Raw genomic sequence first — 25,459 nt, forward strand, 5'->3', positions numbered from 1 at the left:
CGGAATACAGACACCACACTTTAGTAAAGCTACTCAAACTAAAAAAATGTTTATAAGAGAACAATTTGAGGGTTACCTAAGTCTCCTCATAAGTCAATCTTATCACTACATCAATACAGCAAATACTGTGCAAATGAAAAAAAATACAGATTTCTTCATATGAAAGGCCACAGCTCCTATGGATTTAAAACATGCACTGCTGATTTGACGTTAATGTCACCACACCATCCTGGACTGAACAAACAGCAAATGTCCAGTTCTTTGAATAGGCTTGTATCTTTCTCCTTATGGTTCCCTTCTTCCTGCAATTAGTAAAAACAGGCCTGTGGGCATCAGCTTTGAGGGCAAAGATCTTCACATCCCCTCCCATAAAGCTGTCTCCCTCTGGGTCTGGCTGAACTAACTGAAGAGTTTGGTGCTTTTTTTTCCTTTTTCCTTTACATTTAGGAGACAAATTGGCCTCCATGCTTGAAGACGCCCATGCTTCAAGGGTTTGTGAACCTTTTCCTTTGTTTCCCTGCTAGTCCTAGACTAGTTTGAGTCAGTGAACAGCTACTCCACTCTTCTGGCAAAAAACAAAACAAAACTGACTGTGATAGTCTAAAAGGAACTGCAACAGAAGCATGGGTTAACAAATGCATTCCCCTGTTACTCCTCTGTTAAAATGGTACTAAACATCCCTTGTTCACAAAGATGAAGATTTTAGATGAAGAGTATGGGCTTTTTAATCACTTCTTGCCTTCAGAAACTAACATTATTTTGAGGTGTGTGGAATGGAAACACAATAGCTAATCCCAAAACCAAGACTATTCTGTATAGAAGTATTGTATTCATATCAAAATGTCACAAATAACAGGATAAACCTTTAAAAATTCTGAAATGTTCCACTATAAGTTCCATCATTCAGACACTATTAATCCAGATTCTTGAGTAAAGGCAAAATTTAAAAATTCAACAGTCAACTGAATTCCCACATCACCCAGCTCAGAGGCCCCAATCTCTTCTAGCCAATTCAAAGGAAAAAAACCCTATTGCTTCAGCCTCTGTGACAAACTCTCTGCTAGAAATAGCCTCTGAGGAACAGCTCTGTGCTGAGCTCCCAAGGGAACAGATTCTGCCACCCATATGCTAAATAATAACCTTGTTCCGCAAAGAGTCCCACTAGACCAGAATCACCTATGCACTCTGACTGCTTTGCCTTATTCTGACAATGCCCACCCAGCCACCCTCCTGGGCTTTCTATGGGTTGCTCTGCAGCCCACAATAGCTGAAAAGCCTTATAACTGCACATGATACAGAGATTCCCTTCCTGTGCCTGATGTTCCCCCTCCTGGCCCTGCCCCCGGGCATGCCCACTATTCCAGAGATTGTGATGAGGCCCTATATAGAGCACTATATGACTGTCCTATGCAGTGTCTGCACCAAGGGATTCTTTTACCATTAATCCATTATTCCACACTTATTAGGGCTATTTCTCTTATACCAAGTGGACCCAGTTTCTCCCTCCATTTTCTCTGACTCATAGGTAGCTAGTGTACTACAATATGTAAATTGTTTCCCTAGTCTATATCTAAAAGCTTTTAGCTGTATCAGAGGAAGTGTTGGCGGCTGAACTCTGGCCCAAATGAAAAGTTGTTGGTGTACTTGTGCGCGCACTGAGTTCCTTTCTACCTTCTACGCAAGCCAGAATTGTGCGTAGTGTCTCCCCCATTTAGACACTTACCACCGTACAGCTTCCATGCTGCTATTCCAATTGCATGGAACCCAACTGACATTTTCACTGGCTCTCCAAGAGGGGCTGCATTTTACCCAGGTACTATCAACAGCAGGATCAGAACTCAAAGCTTTTAATCATGGTTGAAATTCCAAACACAGATTAATCATACATGATTACGATAACAGTCTGTAGCCACACCTGCTGTGATGGGTTGGGCACATTACTGCTGTAAGCCTCCATGCTGAAAGTCTACATCAGGGGTCTCAAAGTCCCAGCCCGTGGGCCATCTGCAGCCCAAGAACCTCCCCACTGCAGCCCGCAGAGGAGAGATGCAGGCAGACACGCTGCCGGCAATGTCGGCTGCCAGCGCCACCCTCCGCAGCTCCCATTGGCTGGGGGAGAGGGACAGAGATACCATCACTAGTTGCTGGGCACAGTCAGCCGTGAAGGTAGCATGACTAGTTGCCAGGCAGAGTCAGCCATGGAGGCAGCATCACTTTTTTCCACAATGAATATAAAACAAGTCAAAATACGAACACAAGTATCTGAGCCGCACCTTGCTGCAATCCTGAAGGTTTCAACTGCTCAGTCACTGAGGCCAAACATCAACAAACTGACAGAACTGAAGTGTTGCCAGGTGTCTGGCAAACACTAAAAACTCTCTGGCAGGCAAAGAATTGTGTAAAGTTGTATGACAGTTTTATTATCTCTAAGAAATTCAAAATAAAAAAATACAACATAAATATTTACTTTTCTGACCAGCATCTTCAGTGACATTATTGGCCTGCTGGGAGGATTTGAGGACTGGCACTGGCCCTAAGGTAAACTGAGTTTGAGACTCCTGGTCTACATTAAAAATTTTCAAGCACTTGGCAGATGTAAGTAATTTTTGGAATAAATAAATTTACATACTGTGATGGGGTGCGACTAATTACTGTGGCGCCTCCTGCTGGCTGTCCTGGGGATTAGCTCTGTTCACCAGTGCGCCCTCTTCTGGTGATGTCTTGCCGCTGTCACTTCTTCTGCTCCTGGACCCAGGTCACTCTCAGGACCATGGCATCCTCTCCATGGCATAGCCCTCCGGCTGTGCCATACTGGGTGCTTCCCCCATGCCGGGGGAATGGCAGTCCTCTGTCCACCACTTCCTCAGTGGCGAGTGGGAGCAAGAGGGGACCCAGGCCCACCCAGGACAGGGTTCCAGCCCAGGGACCCTGTAGATGGCAGCCACATGCTGTGTCCCCTCCAACCCTTCAGTATACTTCCCTGGGCCACTTCCCCGCAGCCACAGCACCTTCTCTGCCTCAGCACACCAGCAGTCATCTGGGACCTTGCTCTCAATCCCCTGACCCTGCCCAGCACTGCTATGTCCCAGGTGCTAACTTTCTTCCTCCTGCAAGGCAGCTAGGTCTCCCTCCTTGAGCTCCAGGGAGCAACTGAAGTTGCTCTACTCCGCAGCCCTTCTTATATGGGCAAGCCCAGCCTTGATTGGCTGCTCCTTGCAGCACCTCTCTAATTGGCTGCCTCCTGAGCAGCCTCCCTAGGGCTCTATTAACCCCTAATGGGCCAGTGTGGGGCACACACCCCATTACACATACCTATCTTACAGTGGTTCTCAAACTGTGGTTCGGGACCCCAGAGTGGGTCACAACCCCGTTTTAATGGGGTCACCAGGGCTGGTGTTAGACTTGCTGGGGCTCAGGGCTGAAGCCAAAATCTGGGTCCCACCACCCAGGGCTGAAGCCCTCAAGCTTCGCTGCCCCCCAGGATGGCAGGGCTTCGGCTTTGGTCCCCCAGCCTGGATGGTGGGGCTCAGGCTTTGGTTCCCCCTTCCTGGGGTTGTGTAGTAATTTTTGTTGTCAGAAGGGGGTCATGGTGAATGAGGTTTGAGAAACCCTGCTGTATTAAAATATACAAAAACTTGACAAAGATTAATAACAATTAACCTTTTAAAATTTACAATTCCAAAAAATTAATAGTTTAATATATCTCTTGCAGAGGAATTGTTTTCAAACTTATTTGTGATGTATGCATAAGTAAGAATGCTACAAGAATGATACCACAAATGCCTTCCTGCCAAACATATATAACACAAAGCTGCTCATATGGAAACATTATCACATACCATATGAATAGATCTTACACGTCCATACTAACAAGATAGAAAAGAAGTACTTGTGGCACCTTAGGGACTAACAAATTTATTTGAGCATAAGCTTTCATGAGCTACAGCTCACTTGATGCTGTAGCTCATGAAAGCTTATGCTCAAATAAATTTGTTAGTCTCTAAGGTGCCACAAGTACTCCTTTTCTTTTTGCGAATACAGACTAACACGGCTGCTACTCTGAAAACTAACAAGATAGGATCACAGAAATTTTGTTCGCCCAACTGGTATAGACAGTAGTAACAGTTATCAGAAGTGGGCCTAGTGGTATGGAAAACAGCAAGGGTAGTGTTTCCACATGTCAGGCCAGGCAGAAGGGGTGAAGGCATGTCGGGAATGGATAGGAGATTCCAAGGACAGGGAGTGTCATAAATATAAAGGGAAGGGTAAACCCCTTTAAAATCCCTCCTGGCCAGAGGAAAAATCCTCTCACCTGTAAAGGGTTAAGAAGCTAAAGGTAACCTCGCTGGCACCTGACCAAAATGACCAATGAGGAAACAAGATACTTTCAAAAGCTGGGAGGAGGGAGAGAAACAAAGGGTCTGTGTCTGTCGGTACGCTGCTTTTGCCGGGGATAGAACAGGAATGGAGTCCTAGAACTTTTAGTAAGTAATCTAGCTAGGTATGCATTAGATTATGATTTCTTTAAAAGGCTGAGAAAAGAATTGTGCTGAATAGAATGACTATTTCTGTCTGTGTATCTTTTTTGTAACTTAAGGTTTTGCCTAGAGGGATTCTCTATGTTTTGAATCTAATTACCCTGTAAGGTATCTACCATCCTGATTTTACAGAGGTGATTCCTTTACCTCTATTTACTTCTATTTCTATTAAAAGTCTTCTTATAAGAAAACTGAATGCTTTTTCATTATTCTCAGATCCAAGGGTTTGGGTTTGTGGTCACCTATGCAAATTGGTGAGGATTTTTACCAAACCTTTCCCAGGAAGTGGGGTGCAAGGGTTGGGAGGATTTTGGGGGGAAAGACGTGTCCAAACTACATTTCCCAGTAAACCCAGTTAGAGTTTGGTGGTGGCAGTGGATATTCCAAGGACAAAGGATAAAATTAATTTGTACCTTGGGGAAGTTTTAACCTAAGCTGATAAAAGTAAGCTTAAGAGGTTTTCATGCAGGTCCCCACATCTGTACCCTAGAGTTCAGAGTGGGGGAGGAACCTTGACAGGGAGTAAGGGAGGGGGAGAGAGAACAGCAAAGAGAAAAAAGAGGGGAGTGGCAATAGGAACATAAAATTTGTCCCATGTTATGGCTTACATCTCAAGGACTGGTGTCCTGTGTTTTAGGAATCTATGTCCCACATTGCAGGAAGAATGGCTGGGAGGTCTAACTGGGTGATCGAGCAGAAGAGTTAATTCTGTCTTTCTGACATAATGTGATATTCATCTTAACAAAACTGTCAGATTCCTGAAATTCTCCTGTCTTAACAAAATATTTTTCTGTTTTAGCTGAATCATGCAGCACAACTCCAATACATCTTCTTGCTGTGGCTGCTTTTCGCAGCTTTTGTTTTTATGGGGCTTAGATTAGGTTTTGGTGATTCATAGTACTTCAGCCACTCAAGAGCACTTTTTCAATTGGAAAATTCACTCAAAGTGAATGCATCATCAGCATGATTGTCCATGCATGAAAGAACTACAATCAAAACAATGAGTACCATTTTTTAAAACCTACGCTTAAGCCAAGAAAAACAGTTATCATGAACTATTAAAAGACCTTATTTTTCAGTTTCAAAGAATCTGTTATGGAGAACATGTGTTATCCTTGTCTCTGAGTCTCTTATTCTGAGAGTCCTGAATTGCAAATGGAAAGAATTTCATGTACATATTGTTTTAGAGTCATTAGCATGCTACAGCTCTACATAATTTAATTTATATACAACAGATGTATCTACTACTGATTTCTGTGGCAATTTTTTCCTAGGAAGAGGCTTATAAGATTTAAGTAGTGCATATTCCTTTATTGTTTTCTTTTGTGCTTTCAGAATGCTAAAAAAGGGAAATTGCCTGTAAAATCTCTTAATGATAAATAAAATATCATTTTGTGACTGATAATCACATTAAAGATATCAGGGGTAAAGTCAGATAGTTGAATCAAAATGGGTGTCTGCATTTTTAGCAGTTAGTTAAAGAAAAACAAATGTTGGTGGATTTTTTAATTTTACTCATAGTTTGTTAATGGCACTTTCCAAACAGTTTAATCCCTAATAGCACCAAATCCAACATTCAGTCTTGCCCCATTGTATTGATATATTAATTCACTTATTTAGATTTATATGATACATAAAAAAGGTCTATCTAGGGCTCTAGGTACCCATGACATACAGGAAAAATGCAGCCAGACTGGTTCAAACAAATGTGAAGTCAGTGACCTCCCTAAAACCAGAAAGAGCCAAAAATAAAATAAAAACTGGCTCTACCCCCTGACAATCATTTATAGTACTTACCAAAAACTCCTCAAGAGCCCTTCAATGCATGAAAGCCTGGAGTACCAGAGCCCACCCACAAATCCCAGCCCTCATCCTCTCCCTCCCTCCCAAATAGCCTGGGATAAGGGAGGGATTTTGTAAATTCAGGCTATTTTGGACTGGAGCAGGGAGGGGTACTTCCCAAAATTGGTGGCCCCTCACGGTCAGCTCCCTGCCAGCATCACTGATTACTAATGAGGTAGCATGGTACGGAAATAGAGGTGGTCTCTAGCAGCCAGTTTCCAAGCCTCTGATGCTGAGCATCATAGAAATGCCTATAGATACATACATAAATCAGATTAATTCTGTAATAAAGATTATCACAGTGTAAGTGATTTTGGTCATTTACCTTGATTATTGACACTTCTGTTTTGGTCACCCTATTTACTTAACAGCTATTGTGATATGACTCACTAATATCATGGATCTAAGTACGGAAAAGATTTATATCGTTTAGCTGCTTAGTAGCGGAAGAGCAAAAATTAAGTCACTACATGTGCATCTACATAAACAAAATCCAGATCTCTTTGAAGGGTTTGGTACCACTAAGTCCGGGGAGGGAAAACTACGGCCTGAGGGCCGGATCCGGCCCATCAGGGCTTTCAATCCAGCCCGCGGGATTGCCAGCCTTGTGGGGCTAAGGCAGGCTCCCTGCCTGCCCTGGCCCTGTGCTGCTCCCGGAAGCGGCCAGCACCACGTCCCTGCGGCCCGTGGGGGGAGACAGAGGTCTCCGTATGCTGCCCTCGCCTGCAGGCACCGCACCCCGCAGCTCCCATTGGCCGGGGATGGGGAACTGCGGCCAATGGGAACTTCGGGAGTGCTACCCACAAGCAAGGGCAGTGCGCAGCAGAGCCGCCTGCCCCATCCTACCCCCAGGAGCCACTGCTGGACATGTTGGCCACTTCCAGAAGCAGCACAGGGCCAGGGCAGGCAGGGAGTCTGCCTTAGCCCTGCTGCGTGCTGCTGCACCCCACACCCCAACCCCCTGCCTTGAGTCCCCTACCGCACCCCTCCTGCACCCCAACTGCCTGCCCTGAGCCCCCTCCCACACTCCACACCCCCTGCCCTGAGCCCCCTGCTGCATCCCTCACGCATCCTGCACCCTCTGCCCTGAGTCCCCTCCTGCACCCCAACCCCTTCCCCTGAGCTCCTTCCTGCACACTGCACCCTGTCCCACACCTCGCACTCCCTCCTGTGCCCCAACCCCCAGCTCTACATTCATGGCCCTGCATACAATTTCCCCACCCAGATGTGGCCCTCGGGCCAAAAAGTTTGCCAACTCCTGCACTAAGCAGTCCAGGATTTTCTCTGTCCCTGTGGCCCAAGAATCTCTTTTGAGGTTAGCAGCCCCATTTAGAAAGCCTGGGAGAGGCTGAAATTTTACCTGCTACTGAACAAAAAGAATGCTCACCAGATAGACTGAGTGATAGTCTTCTGGATGAGTCTGATACTGTTTGCACTGACCGTGCTGGTGTCCCCAGTGTTACTGTGTCCCATTGTCACCTCACCTGAGCAACTGTTATAGCTCTCATATGTAGAGTGGGAATACTTGGTACCTCTCTGACCTCTTAAACACATCATTGGCCAAAGTCTCTGAGTTCAGCTAATAACTTAAAAATTATGCTAGCTATTGGTTGAGTTGGGCGGGGGGAAAATCCACCTTCCATGTGCTGACCCTATTCCATACATCCTGACGAAAGGCAGTACAGTTCAGTGTTATGCTCTTGGTATCATGAGTTCCAATTCAGTTACTCAGTCAATCTCCCTTGTATGTGTCCTGGGGTTCCAGGCTTTCGTGCATTGAAGCCCCACATTGAATTTCTTCATAGTTTCCATAATTAAGGGATCCATAGCTTTGTAATTTGACCCTCATGTGAAAGACTTGGCAATATAGGGGTCCTGAAAGAAGTGCCTGAGAGCTTGCCTATACAGGGACATTACATCAGATTCATTTGTTCACTCTAAGTGCAGTGATTTTTAACTATATCAACAGAAGTCTATGTTGCTTTGTTATAGCACTTCCCTTGTTAATCACTGCATCCACACAGCTCTGTGATTGTTGGAACCAACCTTGCAGCATTCTGAGCAGATACCCATGGTGTAATGTTCTGCAGCTCAGCTCTGTGCTCTGTGATTTTTCTCACAGTGCATTGTGGGATGCTGTAATGTGGTTGCCACTCACTGCTAGCGTGCCTCCTTGTGTTTAGGTCCAAGAATGTAGTTTCTGCTGCATCAGGTGTTCCGTTGCTGTTTGTTGTTCGCTCTGCAGTAATCGTTCTTCTTGTAAATTGGCCCTCCTGCCAGGTCACCATTTAACCCACTCCTTCTGAGATTACAAAATCCAACAGGACAACTATCCAAATGCCTTCTCCAGATGGTGTTCAGTCACAGCGTAGGGCTCTATGCCACTATATCAGTGGCTGGCAGGGGAACTTGGGGAACTTTTTACTAAAATACTAACTATAAGTACTAAAGTAAAAACTATTTCCCCATGCTTATTTTTCCCCTACTGTTACTCATGCCTTCTTGTCAACTGTTTGAAATGGGCCATCCTGATTATCACTACAAAAGTTTTTTTTCTCCTGCTGATAATAGCCCACCTTAATTGATTAGTCTCATTAGAGTTGGTATGGCAACACCCATTTTTTCATGTTCTCTGTGTATATATATCTTCCTACTGTATTTTCCACGGCATGCATCTGATGAAGTGGGTTTTAGCCCACGAAAGCTTATGCCCAAATAAATTTGTTAGTTTCTAAGATGCCACAAGTACTCTTCGTTCTTTTTGCTGATACAGACTAACACAGCTACAACTCTGAAACAAGTCTTTTTAGTGTAAACTTTGTTGCTTTTAGGTGCCTGAGTTTGTCATACAAAATTCAATGTTACATTCTTTACAGTCCCAAAGGATGAAAATGAGCAGTTTACTCCTGCAGGATATTTATCTGGAGCAGTTTCACTTGGTGAAATGGTGCTTCTGATGTCAGTCAGCTAGCACGGACTGGTGGGAGAGGATAGTGATGCAGAACTGACAGGACCAGAAATGGTGGCAGAACTTCAGCTACTTTCCTTGAGATCTGTGTGCTCACCCCGAGGCTTCAGCAACAGGCTACACAGCTCTCCTCAGCATGGAGAAATATGTTGCCAACACCATCTGGAAGCTCATCACCCTCAATCGCTACAGGTCAGTAGCTGACCAGTGTAGTTAGATGTTTGCCTGACTTTGCTTTATATTAGCAAAGCTTTGACCACTACTTTAGCCCAGGCCTCAGGCTTCATACCAGGCCTCTGATACAAGAGCTTATGTCTCAGGCTCTCTTCCTACTACAACCAGTTTGGTGTTGGTAGATCAACCGTTGTCATGAAGGTTTCCATTGCTATTAGGAGGGCTCTGCTGTGCTGGGTCATAAAGCTTGTCAATGCACAAAAGGTTATTGATGACTTTGCATAGATGGGGTTCCTGAACTGCACTGAGGGTACTGATGGGATGCTCATGCCTATTCTTTATCTATATACCAGAAGAAACACTTTATCAAGAGAAAGAGATATTTCTGCAGGCCTGGTTGGTCAACATGGAAGGTTTTACCAACATTAATTTAGGGTGTTCTGGAAAGATTCATGATGCCAGGATTCAGATACAACAAATCTTGCATCTTGGCAGGGAGTTAGATTAGATGACACTTCCATTCCCTTCTAACCCGATTGTTCTATGATTACATGATGGCTAGAAACAACGGGATGTTTGCTGGAATGAGCAAGGGAGTTTTTGCTTCCCAGAGTACTATGGACAGTAATGAAATTATGCTTCCTCCTTCTGGAAGTCACTCTGGGAGACTCAGCTTACCCACTCATTCCCTAGCTTATGAAACCTTTCATTGGCTATTTGGATAAAAGAAAGGAGGGATTTAACTATACCCTGAGTATTTGCAGAATGACCGTGGAGTGTGTATTTGGAAAACTGGAAGGAAGGTGGCAGAACTCACAACAAGACCAGATGTTTATCACCGTTGTATGCCTCATGTGCTTGCTGTATTTGCACAACATCCATGAGAGCAAGGGAGAAAGCCTAGATGATGGGTGGGAGATGTAAGTGGGGACATTTTCTGAACATTAGGGACAGCCAAAGAGGGGGGCTCTGAAATATGCCCTAAGTGGTCAGACAAATAGGGTCAGGAATGCATTGTGCTTCTACTTTGAGGCTAAGGAATAGTTGTGAGTAATGAATGTACTGTAACCAAGGAAATGACTGAAATGTGTTTGTATATTGACTTTTTTATTAGGAATTGATCCTCTGTTATGTAGGTGTGAGGGGCGGAGGAGAAGGAGTTGTTCCTCAATGAAATTTTTAAACGGAATTGTACTGGGAAAAGAAAAGAGTTTATAAATAACATAGAGAACAAATAATACTAACTGTATTTTTAAAAAATGCACTGCAAACTTAAAATCAATGTCACACTGGCATGAGCAAGAAGTGCATTTAGCCTGAGATTTTTCAATAGGAATCAGGCATCCAAATACTCTCAGTGGCTTTGAAAATTTCAGCCTTGAGTTATTCAATATTTCCTATAACCTCCTAGTATCTAAGTCAGATAGAATCAGGGCCAGGGATCAGTGATGGCAGGCAGCTTAGGGACAGAAATCTATCCAGAAGGCTGTGTGAATCAGCTTCCATTCTGTGAGGCCCACGGAAAAGCTGGTCCCTAACTGACACTACAGCTCACATAGGCCTAAAATTGCTACTGAAAATGCTGAGCAATGCATCTATAGAACACCCTCCCCTTTAAATACTACACAAAGTTAACAAAAAAACAACCTTTTTTAAGCAGTGAATTTCAGACTGACCTCTATATTTTATCAGCTCTCTCAGTTGTGAAATATTATCAATAAGTTTGAATTTCGAGTAGAACTTGATGAAGGCATAACATCTGGACAGTTTATAAAGCTTGCAGAATGGCTACATTATCCAATGCTGAAAAAAAGCCAGTTTCTTCACAAATTTTGAAAATAATGTTTTCAGAGCCTCAGAATCAGGCAGTGTTTTATCCTTTTATCCTAGACTGTAAATGGGATTTATATGTCATTTATCCAAGTTACCATTTACAATCAAAAATATCACCTGAGCCAAATACATCTTATTTACAATGTCTTCTATATCTTAACCAGTGGCAGATCTGTGATTTTTTGAATGGAGGGAGGGAGAGAGGAAGAAAGCTGTCTAAAATCAGTATTCAAAAGTGTTGTGTTTTTATGAAGGATGATTAATCACATATCTAATATTTGGGATATGCAGTAAAACTTCAAGATCTGCATTGTCTTGCAAAATGGTCAATAGTATTTTCTATCTGTCTTTTTTGAATAAACACCAAAGATAACCCATTCAATGTCCCTCTATCAGTGTAATGCAGCAACATTTTGGTCAGTAAGACTGGGAAACTCTTTTATGCGTACAGTTGTTGGATCATATTAAAGAAGTTCTGTATTAAAATCACAAATGAGTTTGATTCCCCATAGTTTAAATTCCAGGGTATTACTAATTAAGAGGTCTCTTGGTTTTTGGTACTGTTTCTCTCCTTCTATGTGTGAAACTTGCAAGCTGCTAATTGTGTTAGTACATTCTAAGACAGAGTCTGTTCTCAAAGCAATTCTTTGTAACAACAACTACTCGCACAGAGAGAGACTCAAAGCAATACTTTGTAACAATAAAAACAGCACCCAGAGATTCCCCGCCCTTTTGTTGTATTTATCTTGCTTTGTTAACAATTGTGATTAAAATAGAGATAGAGGATGTATGTGGATGGATGCTTGGTGTGGATAATAACTGAATGATCAGGGAGGTGCCAGCCTAAGAATCCAGTGTCCATCGGCTGAAGAAAGCGTCAAGTGGAAATAACCAGAGGACCCCCGGAGGGCAGACTGGAATCCACCCAACAGCCTCAAGAATGGGAGAACCAAAGAACAAGATAACATTTAGCAGCACGGAGCCGTCAGGAATGTGCCATCTGCTGATTGATTCAGCAACAGCATGATGAAGCAATTCCCATAGACTGGCATAGGAAGAAATTCCTATAAAAATGGACTCTAGAAAGTGAGAACTTTGGGGGGGGGAAGGGGGCGGATTCTGCAAACCAACTTCCAGGAGCATCAGATGAGCATCTGACAAGGCCCTGCTCCCTCCTCATGTCCAGGCCACCTGGCCAGTGGCTTGGCATGAGCAACTCTAAGGCTGGTAACTATGATAACAACCTTGCAGAACCTCTGTGTGTGTGTGTGTGTGCGTGTGTATGAATGAATGTGTGAATAAATATGAGATTGAATGGAATGTTATAACTATAACTAACTGCTTACTATGATTCTTTCTGTATTCACAATAAATGTGGTATTTTGCCTTTTTCCTCTTTAATAAGATCCTGCTGGTTTTTAATTTATTGGTACAACACAGTTTATAACAAACAAGGCAGAGTCTAATCTCAGTTTCTGGAGAGTAAATCCATTGTTTTCAGCAACTAAAATCAGTGAGAATTATTCTGGATTATTTACTCTGGATTTATATGGATGTGAGATTAGCATTTGTCCGCAGTTCATTGTTCCTGTCACCCAAACTCACAATCTCAGGATCATCTTTATGCTTTCCAGACTCTGACAAAATGTTGCCATTTCTTCCTTGGTAATATATCAAAAATTCAACCTTTCCTTTTTGGCCTTACAGATGTAACCCTTCTGCCAAGTGCTGTCGACAACAACAAGGGCTGGGTTTGGTATCTAGAGATTCCTCTCAACATTGCAAAACAGAACCAGCTTGAACCACCCAGAAATCTGGGAAAACTAAATGCCACCCTGGATGCCTCTAGGAGACAATACTTCCCCACTCAAAAGCACTGAGTCAGTGTATAACAAAATGAAACAATTTAACAGTCTCCATCCAAAACACAGGCACATGTCACAACCCAAAACAAAGGCACATGCCACGCACATGTGGGTAGTAGGGTTCCACTATGTATTTTTATTAAACTGTGGCTGAAAGAGAAGCAGAAAGACCATAGAAGCAGAGAGACGAGGAAAAAAGGAAGCACCAGATAGCCACAGAAATATTGGTAGTATAGCCTGAAGAAAAAAAAAAAAACTAAAAAAAAGCGATTTGGAGCCCAATGTTGGTTAAAAAAGGACATGGAGCTGAGAGCAGAGAAATCTCTTGCTATTTTGATTCCTGCTGTGTTCAGGGGAACAGAACTTTGTATGTTCTTTATAAATAAACAGGATTGCATCAACGATACCTGACTCCATCATCAATTTCTCCTCCTAACTGAAATAATTCACAGGGCTTCAAATTTTGGCTAACTGCTTGAGGCAAAAAGGGGTAATGATAATAATACCCCCCAAAACAAACAAACAAACCCTCAAACTTACAATCTATCCTCTGGGTTCTGTGTGTTTGTATCTGCCTAATTTTTCTTTCACTCATACCAGTTTTACACAGGTGTAAATCTGACATCAACGGAGTTCCTTGTGATTTACACATTGTGAGAACAGCGTTTAGTCCTTTGTGCCTGTCTTTTAGATTATAAAGTATTTGGGTCAAGGAAAGTTTTTTTATTTTTTGTCTTGCACAATGTTCAGCACATTGTCAGCACTTAACAAACAATTAGTAGTAACCTGCCCTCTGCATTTGTCTTCTAGGACTGACCCGAAATTTCGTCAGCCATTTTCTTTACTTTTTCCAGGTGATAAAAAGCATTTGCTTCCGAAGTGGTTTTGCAAGTATACTTTGTGAATTTATGCAACAAAGCTTGTTCTAGGAAAATAGGACCTGATCATCCACTCTGTTTCACCACTTTTATGCCTGCGTAATCAATTACACCAGTTTATAAAACAGGTGTAGCAGAATGGAGAATCAGTCCAAAAATATTCCCTTAAATGGTCAACTAAATTCTTAATCCCTTTTTCATCAATTATAGTAGTAATGTTAAATCTGTTAATTCTCAGTATATTTTACTCCACACTACAAATTTTATTTATTTATTTATTTATTTTGCTTTTTACTTTTCTTTAGTAACAGTTTAATTAGCAAGGGAATAATCTTTGAGGTGAGCATATAATCCTGAAAACTCATTTTTAAAAGTGCACTAAATGGCCATTTTAGCAATTCTCACTGGCAACACTATTTTCTCTTATGAAGCTGATTCATAGTGAATCTTTTAGGGATAAAGTGAAAATCATTTAACTGTTCCTAACTGGATCTTAGTCTCATCACCATATGGTTCCAGTTTTGTATTGAAGAGTCATAGAGTGCTCACTGGGTTAGCCTTCACAAAATGCTTGACTTCTATCAGACATACAGAAGAGATTCCAAGACAGGTAAGGAACTGTCTAACCACCCATTTCCAGGCAGCTCGGAGGCAGCACAGGCTGACTCCTGAATAATAAAACACATACAAGTTTGAAAACTGTTATAATTAATGCATTATCTTTATTTCCAAGCACTTCTATGCAATAAGATTTTAAATTAACATAGACATAAAATTTGGAGGCCAAGGTTGGTTTTCAAAAATTGGCTCCTGAAACTAGGTTCCTAAAGCCATATTTAGGCACCGAAATAAATGATCATATTTTCAAAACTCTTGAGCATCTAACAGCCCCTATTCAGCACTTTTGAAAAGCAGATCACTTATTTAGGTGCCTAAGTATGGATTTAGGAGCTTAATTTTTGATGCTTATTTTGAAAATCTTTGCCAGAGATAATTAGCTCATTAACTGCAGAAGTAAAGTATTGTGCAATATATGTATTGCTCCAAAAGAGTAGTTAAAGGAATTTGGGAGAACGCAGGACTATATATTATGATATTTGGGGCTCATTCCCTTTGGAGTCTTCAGTGAGCAAGGACGTGGCTGATAGAAGTAGAATTATAGAACTCATTAAGAAGGCAGAATTGGTCAAGAGATATTGGGTTAACTCTATTGTGCAGTGATATTTTATGTTATAGATTAAGTTGGCTCTAACACAAGGACAAAAAATAAAAATTGGGCTACAATTGTTCTCAGAGGACCCAGGACCATGAGTCAGCCTGTTACCACTTCATCTCCAATGAGAGGGAGTCTTTTTTGTGTGTGTGGTAGTGGGGTGTGAGCTTCCTGAGACTGCCAACCCACTCAAGCACTCTCCTCTGGTCTATGCTGCCCTTTCTTCATGAAGTAGGTTAACAATAGGTGCCCCCCAATCCCCAACTCTCTTTGAATCGTTCCCATGTACTATCCAGCCCTAACACTGGCTATTCATAGAATTTCCAGATCCTTTGCCTTAAACCACCACTTCTATAAACCACACAGCACTTGTGAGCACTTATAATAAAATAAAAGGTTTATTTAAGAAAGAATAAAGAGTTAACTAGAAACAAGAGAGAATGATGGAAACAAGTGTTTGCAATACAAAACAAAATCATAAAACACAAACCTGTGTCAATACTTACCAATAGCTACCATTCCTAGCTAATAAAAGTAGATTTCCCCCAAAGTTCTGCCTGTTGCAGAACTGACTGGTTTCTCAAGACCAGGAACCAAATGTGCCTGAAAGCACACCCAATCCACCAGGGGTTTTCCTCAGTGAACGGGTACATACTGCTTTTCCATATGCTCTGTTATACTGAAAACAATCTTTTGTTTCTATTCACAGACAGAACAAACTTCTACTTTGCTGCAGAGGTTCTTTTCCACCTTTAAGTAGTTTTGATTGTTTTTGTCCTTGTTTCTGGTGGTTTTCTATTGATTATTCTGGGATTGTGGCAAGGATAGACAATAGAGTGCATTACCTCGCCATCTGATTATGGGGGATGACAGCTCCCTCTTGCCTAAATGGATCATCATCAAGTCTAATTTGTACTCCAAATCCATATAGCATACTTTTAATATAAATACATTGTTCCTTAACTATTATCCGTACATACATCTCACAATGATTGAGTCTTGACAAGTTATGGTCTATCTGTAGATACCTTATGTGTTACTCTTTATGGATAAATATCCTGTAAGATGTGTTTGGTGTAGCGAATTTGTCAGGTCTGAGGTGAGAGCTGTTTGCAAAGAACAGCAAACCCGCTGCCAAGGGTCACATGGGCCTCTGCCATAAAAATTGTTCATTTTTTTGAGTGAACTTGACATACAAGTGAGAATTTTATTAAGTGCATAAAGGCCCGTTATTACATCCTTTTAAAATAACTATTCCTTTTAGTATCCTGGACCTAGAGAAACTGACAGATTCAAATATGAGTTCTGGAAGACAGAGGATGATTTCTCAAATTGGAACAATATCCTGTTATCAAACTGAATCATGTTATTGGAACGATTCAAATAAAAAAAGGAAAGAAACAATAGGAGTCTCCAGCTTTCATAGTGATGGTGTCATGGGACTACACCGGGGCCACTAATGTACGTTGTATGACTTTGTTTTATGATTTACATAGATTGTGTTGTGGAGGCTTACAAGCTCGTCTAATAACTCAAATCTATGACCTTAATAAAACTCTGACTTTCAGTTTCACTCTGGGAATTAAACAACTTTATTTCAATTTACAGGGATGTGGAATATGTTTACAGGGTGGGAGATATAAGCACAAATCCAGTATGAAAAAATAGGAGCAATTCAGTTATTGGGACTTGAAGCATAATTTTTAAAACAAACTGAATTGGACAGAACTGTATTTTCAGCATTTCGTTATGTTGCATTTATCCACTGCTAATTTTTAAAGGCGTTGACCTTAAAACTAGTTGGTAATCACAGATGGAAAGACTGTCCTCTTGTGGATAGGAATGTGAGTAGAGCAGGGGGAAGGAAGAGGAAAGTGATATTGTAGCTTTAGCAACGGGTACACTGGGCACTTTAGGGTTTTACTGCAGAGTTCATTTGAGTTACAACTCAAGTGTTGCCCCTAACTTAAGTTCTGTCTAAGCACAAAACCCGTTAACTTGAGCATACTAGCACTTCTAATTGGAGTTGGTGGGCATGGCAGGGGAATAGTCTACGGCTCAATTAGAACAACTCATCAGCTGCTAAAACAATCACTGCAGAAACTTTTGTGCAGCTTGAGCATTCTTTTGCAGTGTAGCCGCTCTCACTCAAGCTAGGCTAACTTGAGACCAGCGATCTTGAGTGCAGATGACTTAACCCTGCAGTGATGATGTATCCTTAGTTAGACCAGAACTGAGCTGATAACACATCACAGCCGAGAAAAGTAACTTATCAGAATCCATTTTCTATGTCTCTATGTTTTATTTGATGCCAGGACGTTGATATAAAATAAATTGTAAATTATTGGTTCCTATGCTCCTCATGGGTTTGTAGTATGGGCATTGTTGAAGCTCTCTGTCTCCTCATTTGTGATGAAACAAAGTAAAAAGCCGGGGGAAAGTCCTTGCAGATTTCTCTAATCTAAAACAGAGATGGCTGATATGCAGCCTGTGGCCCCAAGTCCAAATGTGATCCCACCCAGCATGGAGCTCAGCATTGCAGTGGATATTTTTACACATAAAGCCCTCAGCTAAATTCAAGACATAGCCACCAAGGGAGTTCGGGACAAGAAGTTGAATGGTGGACAAGCACAATCAGTATGATGCATGTGTAACACAGACAGAGTAGTAGCAGAAGCTCTGAGACTGTTGAGGGGCAGAGTCTCAGTTGTCAATGCCTATATTACTCCATGCCAAACAATTTGCCCACTGTTTATTTAAATAATTATAGAAATTAAATCCTCTAGAACATAACCATCCCAGTAATTTCTACATTATATTTTGTGTAGTCTAGTAATGGCTCTTGGAATCTGGCATAAAATGACAAGTGACCCCATGCAATTTTAAGACAAATTGCAAAAAGGTACAGATTCTTGATTATTTGAAACTATTTTTAAAAGCCCCCCTCAAGGTTCCAACACTGTAATTCTTCTGAAAAAGAACACTATATAAAATACATTGAGTCAAGACCAATTTGAATTACAAATCACTGCCTCTTACTAATCAGAACCCAGTATTTCCCAGTGGTCTGAAGTATACTTTAGCAGAAAGAAAGACCATTATTGACTGTTCCATATTTCAGAATGGTGAAGATTACCAACTAGCTAGTGAGGATGCTAGTCTTTATCCCAGTGGGATGTCCAGCTATCATTGGTCTGTTATCCCTAAAAATATATCCATACATTATATTGTTATCCCCATTTCATAGGAGGATAAACTGAGTCAGTAGTTAAGTGATTTGGCCAACGGCAGATAAAACATCAGTGGCAGAACCATGACTGGAGCTCTTGAGCTCCTTGATTTTCTGATAGTCCTGTGTTGAGAACCCTAAACTATACTTCACACGTGTGACATCTAAGGTGCTTAATTACTTTCATTCTTCAGGGTTGTATACTTTGTTTCACTCTATTTGACGAAAACAACAAGGAGTCTGGTGGTACCTTAAAGACTAACAGATTTATCTGAGCATAAGCTTTCGTGGGTAGAAACCTCACTTCTTCAGATGCATGGACTGAAAGTTACAAATGCAGACATAAATATGCTGACACATGAAGAGAAGGGAGTTACCTCACAAGTGGAGAACCAGTGCTGACAGGGCCAATTGGATCAGGGTGGATGTAGTCGATTCCCAACAATAGATGAGGAGGTGTCAATTCCAGGAGAGGCAAAGCTGCTTCTGTAATGAGCCAGCCACTCCCAGTACCTATTGAAGCCCAAATTAATGGTGTTAAATTTGCAAATGAATTTTAGTTCTGCTGTTTCTCTTTGAAATCTGTTTCTGATGTTTTTGTGTTCAAGCATAGCTACTTTCAAATCTGTTATAGAATGTCCAGGAAGATTGAAGTGTTCTCCCACTGGCTTTTGTGTGTTACCATTCCTGATGTCCAATTTGTGTCCATTTATTCTTTTACATAGGGACTGTCCGGTTTGGCCAATGTACATGGAAGAGGGGCATTGCTGGCACATGATGGCATATATAACATTAGTAGACATGCAGGTGAACGAGCCTCTGATGGTGTGGCTGATGTGGTTGGGTCCTCTGATGGTATCACTAGAGTAGATATGGGGACAGAGTAGGCAATGAGGTTTGTTACAGGAATTGGTTCCTAGGTTAGTGTTTCTGTGGTGTGGTGTGTAGTTGCTGGTGAGTATTTACTTCAGTTTGGGGGTTGTCTGTAAGTGAGGACTGGCCTGTCTCTCAAGGTCTGTGAGAGTGAGGGATCGTTTTCCAGGATAGGTTGTAGATCGTTGATAATGTGCTAGGGGTTTTAGCTGGGGGCTGTACGTGATGGCCAGTGGTGTTCTGTTATTTTCCTTGTGGGGCCTGTCCTGTAGTAGATGATTTCTGGGTACCCGTCTCGCTCTGTCAGTCTGTTTCCTCACTTCCCCAGGTGGGTATTGTAGTTTTCAGAATGCTTGATAAAGATCTTGTAGGTGTTTGTCTCTGTCTGAGGGATTGGAGCAAATTCGGTTGTATCTTAGGGCTTGGCTGTAGACAATGGATTGTGTGATGTGTCCTGGATGGAAGCTGGAGACATGCAAGTAAGTATAGCCGTCAGTAGGTTTCTGGTATAGGGTGGTGTTTATGTGACCATCACTTATTTGCCACCGGACTCCTTGTTGTTTTTGTGGATACAGACTAACACGGCTAACCCCTTATATTTGATGAGTTAAGCAGCAAAAGCGGAAGATCAGCAGATCTTCTTGCTTGGACACTGTTTATAAGGATAGCTATGTCAGAAGGGAATGGACCATGGATGAGATTTCTCTAGTGTATACAATGTGTCTGCTTGTGTATACAGGATGTTCTTTTACTCCCCTTAATGTTGTTGTTTGTTTTGTTTTGCTGCTGTAGTAAGCAGTACTGGAAAAGACAGAATTTTATCTATAGCATATGAATCCTGATTAAAACATATTGTGCCCTGCTGAGGAAGCACAAATGAGCTGAGTGGGTGCCAAAATGGACTTTCTGAGATAAGTTCCTGTTAGGCTTTCACCACAGAGCCTTCTTCTTTCGAAACCACCTCAAATGATCGACCCTTTACTTCCGCTCTAGCAATAAGCATTACAAATTACTCAAACGATTAACCCTTTGTCTGGAGCAACTACTTTTCCATCTGACCTTTACACAAAAGCCAGTTGGGTTTGTGTGACATTGTACACTCGGCACTTGAAGGGTGGTGCAGGCTTCCCACTGCTCATTTCTGAGCGTGAGGACGGAAACACTTCCGTGCCTTTTATGTAGGAACCTCCCAGCGCAGGGACTGGGGCTCGGGCGCCAGGATTTGCCAAGGGGAAGAAAAGTCAGATAGGGGCTAATGGAGGAAGCAGGCACAGACAGAGCCCTGACACTGCCCTCGGAGCGCTCAGACAGACAGAGCTGGAGCTCGCTCACAGGCAGGCAGAGCCCCGCCACTCCCAGAAGCTCACGCAGACAGAGCCCTACCCCCAGAAGCAGACAGACAGACACAGCCCCACTCCCAGAAGCTCACACAGAGCCCCGCCCCCGAAAACTCACACAATCTTTTCACAGCCCGACCACGCCCAGGCGCTGGCACGGACAGACAGAGCCCCACCCCGAGAAGCGGGGACAGACGGACAGACACAGCCCCGCCACCCCGAGAGGCTCACACACGCAGCCGGGCGGCGGGAAGCGGCCGGCGCGGGGCAGGGCGGGCGGCTGTTTTGCAAGGCCGGAGAGTCCCGCAGCAGCTGGGGCCGCAAGCGGCGAAGGCGGGTCCCTCCTGCCTGTCCGTGAAGCTCGGAAGGGCCCGCCCCCGGCCCCCCGCGGTGCCTCGGGGCCCCGGTCGGGTGTTGCCGCCGCTCGCCCCTTTCCGGGACCACATGACGTGCCCCCGGGACGCGACATGGCTGGGCCGGGGCACCGCTCCGCGGGAAAGCCGCTGCTGGTGAAAATAGTGATGGCCGGGGAGTCCTGCGTGGGGAAAACCTCCATCGTGAGGAGGTACACGGAGCCCAGCCCGGCCGGGCCGCCCCCCGCCGCCTCCTACATCGCCACCGTCGGTGAGTGACACGGAGCCAGCGCCTGGGTCCCGGTAGCCCACACTGATACCCCCCCGCATTCACACCCTCACCGACTGCCCTACACTCCTGCATTCACACCCCGACACACATCTATACACTGCCCTACACCCCCTGCAGTCACACCCCGACACACACATCTATACAGTGCCCTACACCCCCTGCGGTCACACCCCGACACACATCTATACACTGCCCTAGACCCCCTGCATTCACACCCCGACGCACACATCTATACACTGCCCTACGCCCCCTGCATTCACACCCCGACACACATCTATACACTGCCCTACGCCCCCTGCATTCACACCCCGACACACACATCTATACAGTGCCCTATGCCCCTGCATGCACACCCCGACACACATCTATACACTGCCCTACACTCCTGCATTCACACCCTGACACACATCTATACACTGCCCTACACCCCCTGCATGCACACCCCGACACACACATCTATGCACTGCCCTACACCCCCTGCATTCACACCCCGACACACATCTATACACTGCCCTACACCCCTGCATGCACACCCCGACACACATCTATACACTGCCCTACACCCCCTGCAGTCACACCCCGACACACACATCTATTCAGTGCTCTACATCCCCTGCAGTCACACCCCGACACACACATCTATACACTGCCCTACACCCCCTGCAGTCACACCCCAACACACACATCTATTCAGTGCTCTACACCCCCTGCAGTCACACCCCGACACACACATCTATACACTGCCCTACACCCCCTGCAGTCACACCCCGACACACACATCTATACACTGCCCTACGCCCCCTGCATTCACACCCCGACACACATCTATACACTGCCCTACACCCCCTGCAGTCACACCCCGACACACACATCTATTCAGTGCTCTACATCCCCTGCAGTCACACCCCGACACACACATCTATACACTGCCCTACGCCCCCTGCATTCACACCCCGACACACACATCTATACACTGCCCTACACCCCCTGCATGCACACCCCGACACACATCTATACACTGCCCTACACCCCCTGCATGCACACCCCGACACACATCTATACACTGCCCTACACCCCCTGCATTCACACCCCGACACACACATCTATACGCTGTCCTACACCCCCTGCATTCACACCCCGACACACACATCTATACGCTGTCCTACACCCCCTGCATTCACACCCCGACACACACATCTATACACTGCCCTACACCCCCTGCAGTCACCCCCCCCCCCACAGGCTGGCACACACCTGAATTCACACCCTGACACACTTATTCACACCCTGACAGGCTGACACCCGCACATTCACACCCTGACACACACACACATTCACACCTTGGCAGACTGTCTCACACTCACTTTCACACTGCACAAATATTTATTTGTATCTTCAAGACCGACTTTTATTCATTTGCAGTCTTCACTAAATTAGACATTTAAACACTGATGGTGAGGACCTAAATAGGGGGAAATGCATGGTCCTGTCTTTCCACTCCAAATCTTCCTCATACCAGCTGTCATGTGTTGGCATTAATTAATATGATATCTGTGACATCCTCCTGTTGGCCTTAAAATTATTGTTATTTATTTATTTTTAAAATGTTATTGCATTAGTGCCTAGAGAATTTAAATAAGGGCTTGTTTACACTTACCAGGGGATCCATGAGTGATGATCAATGCATCAGCGGTCGATTTAGCAGATCTAGTGAACACCCGCTAAATCAACTGCAGATCACTCTCCCGTCAACTCATGTATTACACCAGATCGAGAAGAGTAGGGGGAGTCGATAGGAGAGACATAAGTAGATCTAAGCTATTCACGTAACTCAAATTATGTAGCTTAGGCCTTGGCTACGCTACAGGGGAAATTCAGTCTAAGTCAAGGCCCCATTGCGCTAGGTACTGTACACACACATAGAAAATGATACTCCCTGCTCCAAAGAAGTTACAATCTAAAATAAAATGCCTAGTTCCTTCACCTTTAATGATAGGTACAAAGTTAAAATCCTTTCCATTTATTTTACTGACCTTGTAGGTAATGATTTGTCAGGCATAGTGTCTCCAAGAGAATCTCTTCTTCTTCCATAGGTGTGGATGGCTGCGTTTGTAATTGCCTTATTTCATGTGCTGTTTAGTGGAAACTTATAGAAAAAGTGTGCAGAGAAACCTGCATGTTCCAGCAGCTCTGCATATGCCCCAGACCAGCAGTTCTCAAACTTTAGCAACTTGGATCCCCTTTTCAGGATCCCCTTTTCATTTTAAAACTTTCAGGGACCTCCAAGCCCCCCAGCTCAGCCCTATGACCCGCCACCACTCCATCTCTTCCTCTAAGGCCCCACCCCCACCTCTTTCCGACCCTGCTCCACCTCTGCACCTCTTCTTCCTTGCCTCTTTCCGCCCCCCCCCCCCCCCCCCCCCGAGCACGCTCCGTCCCCGTTCCTCTCTCTCCCTCCCAGTGCCTCCTGCATGTCCCTGAACAGCTGTTCCCCAGCATGGAGGAGGGAGGGGGAGGAGTTGATCAGCGAGGCTGGAGGCCCAGGACATGATTCTGCCCCCTCCCTGAGTGTCCTGTCCCTGCTCCTCCCCATCACTCCCAGGGCTTCCTGCATGACCGTGAACAGCTGTTCTCCAGCATGCAGGAGGCACTGGGAGGGAGAGAGAGGAGTTGATCAGTGGGGCTGGCAGCCCCAAACATGATTCCTCCCCCGAGCTCACCCTGTCCCCGCTCCTCACCCTACCTTCCAGCGCCTCCTGCATGCTGCTGAACAGCTGTTCCCCGGCATGCAGGAGGCACTGGGAGGGAGAGGGAGAAGTTGATCAGCAGGGCTGGCAGACCCCCTGGGGTATTCTCGGTCTGTGGACCCCAGTTTGAGAAATGCTGCCCTAGACCATCCCTGACCGGTGTTCTTATTGAAAGCCTCATACAGTTATTACCCTTATCATTAGAAATGTTGACGAGTACCTTTCTCCTCCATTGATATTGATTTAAATATGAATACTTAATGTAAGTGAGGATGTCAGAATCTGGCCCTATGAGAGTTGGGTGAATTTGGCCCAGTTTCTAACTCCCTTACTTAAGTTGAGTAGTATCCTACTCTGCAAGTCATTCCATTGAAATCTATACGAATAAGGATAGCAGAGCCTATCAGAAAGGGAAGTGTTGGATAGCGAAATTGACCTTTGAAACCTGTAATAATGATGGAAGGTACATCATTCCTGTGGGATACCTGTGAAAGTGAATGTCTGCTTTCATGATGATACCTAATATTGGAAGTGCACTCATGCCCCTCAGACTTTTTTCTCAAACAAATGGAATTTCTGGTACTCTACCTCTGTTCACTCAAGAATCAAAAGCTACTGTGTATCACAAAACTGATCATATTAAGAGTGTATTTTCAAAAGTCAAGTCTTATGTGGTTTTCAAAAACTTTTAAGAAAGTTTTATGTCCCATCCATGCTTTAAGCAAATTATCCAAATCTGAATAATGATTATTTGCATCTGGTTTCAAAATCCCAGGCAGGTCAATTTTGTGGTATACATTGACCCTAGATTTTTAAAATCAGTGGGCTGCACTGGTGATAAGTGCCAGACTAACAGTATTGGCAGTGGAAGCCTCCTGTCCAAAAAAGTGCAATGCAGGAAGCAACAGTTTAAATTTCTGCAGCAGCTTCCCAATTTGGCCTCAACTGTATCATGGAGGGACAGTTTCCAGGGATGATAGAGGAGTTCAGACTTAGTCCATCTAGTCTTCTGTTTCTTTACTGAGTCTACCAACAGGAGTAGTAATTTTGATGTGGACATATGTCTGGTACAGTCTTGACTGAGAGCTTTCCTTTGTTGCAGCCCATTGCACACTCATCTGAAGGCCATGAATGGCTATTAATCATTACCTATCCGTCTGGAATTTCAACTGGAAGTGAAGTAAAAGGCCCGTACCGGGACTCTCAGATATTTAGTCCCCTAGGAATTTGAGTTTTTGATGGGATTGTGTGTCATCAGCTTACCTTTATTCAGAGATAAAGATAGTAGTCACAGAAGAAAAAAGATGGGAGGGGAGC

General features: G+C 43.8%; 1 protein-coding gene across 6 annotated transcripts in view; it reads left to right on the top strand.

Annotated features, from left to right (window-relative positions):
- The first annotated feature begins 20,870 nt into the window (after positions 1-20,870).
- The window catches only part of LOC102938021 (ras-related protein Rab-10), a 53,512-nt gene continuing 48,923 nt past the window's right edge, over positions 20,871-25,459 (top strand). For 4 of the 6 annotated variants that reach the window (XR_006288562.1, XR_006288561.1, XR_006288563.1 and 1 more), the window contains exon 1: positions 20,871-21,374. Coding sequence is in view for 2 of the 6 variants with exons in the window: in XM_043539676.1 (XP_043395611.1) it covers positions 21,218-21,374 (157 nt within the window). In the remaining 4 variants the exon portion in view is untranslated. The remainder of the gene's footprint in view (positions 21,375-25,459) is intronic. The other 2 variants (XM_043539676.1, XM_007058803.4) reach the window with 2 other exon arrangements.

This window comes from Chelonia mydas, chromosome 2, assembly GCF_015237465.2.
Source record: "Chelonia mydas isolate rCheMyd1 chromosome 2, rCheMyd1.pri.v2, whole genome shotgun sequence".
Taxonomy (NCBI): Eukaryota; Metazoa; Chordata; order Testudines; family Cheloniidae; genus Chelonia; species Chelonia mydas.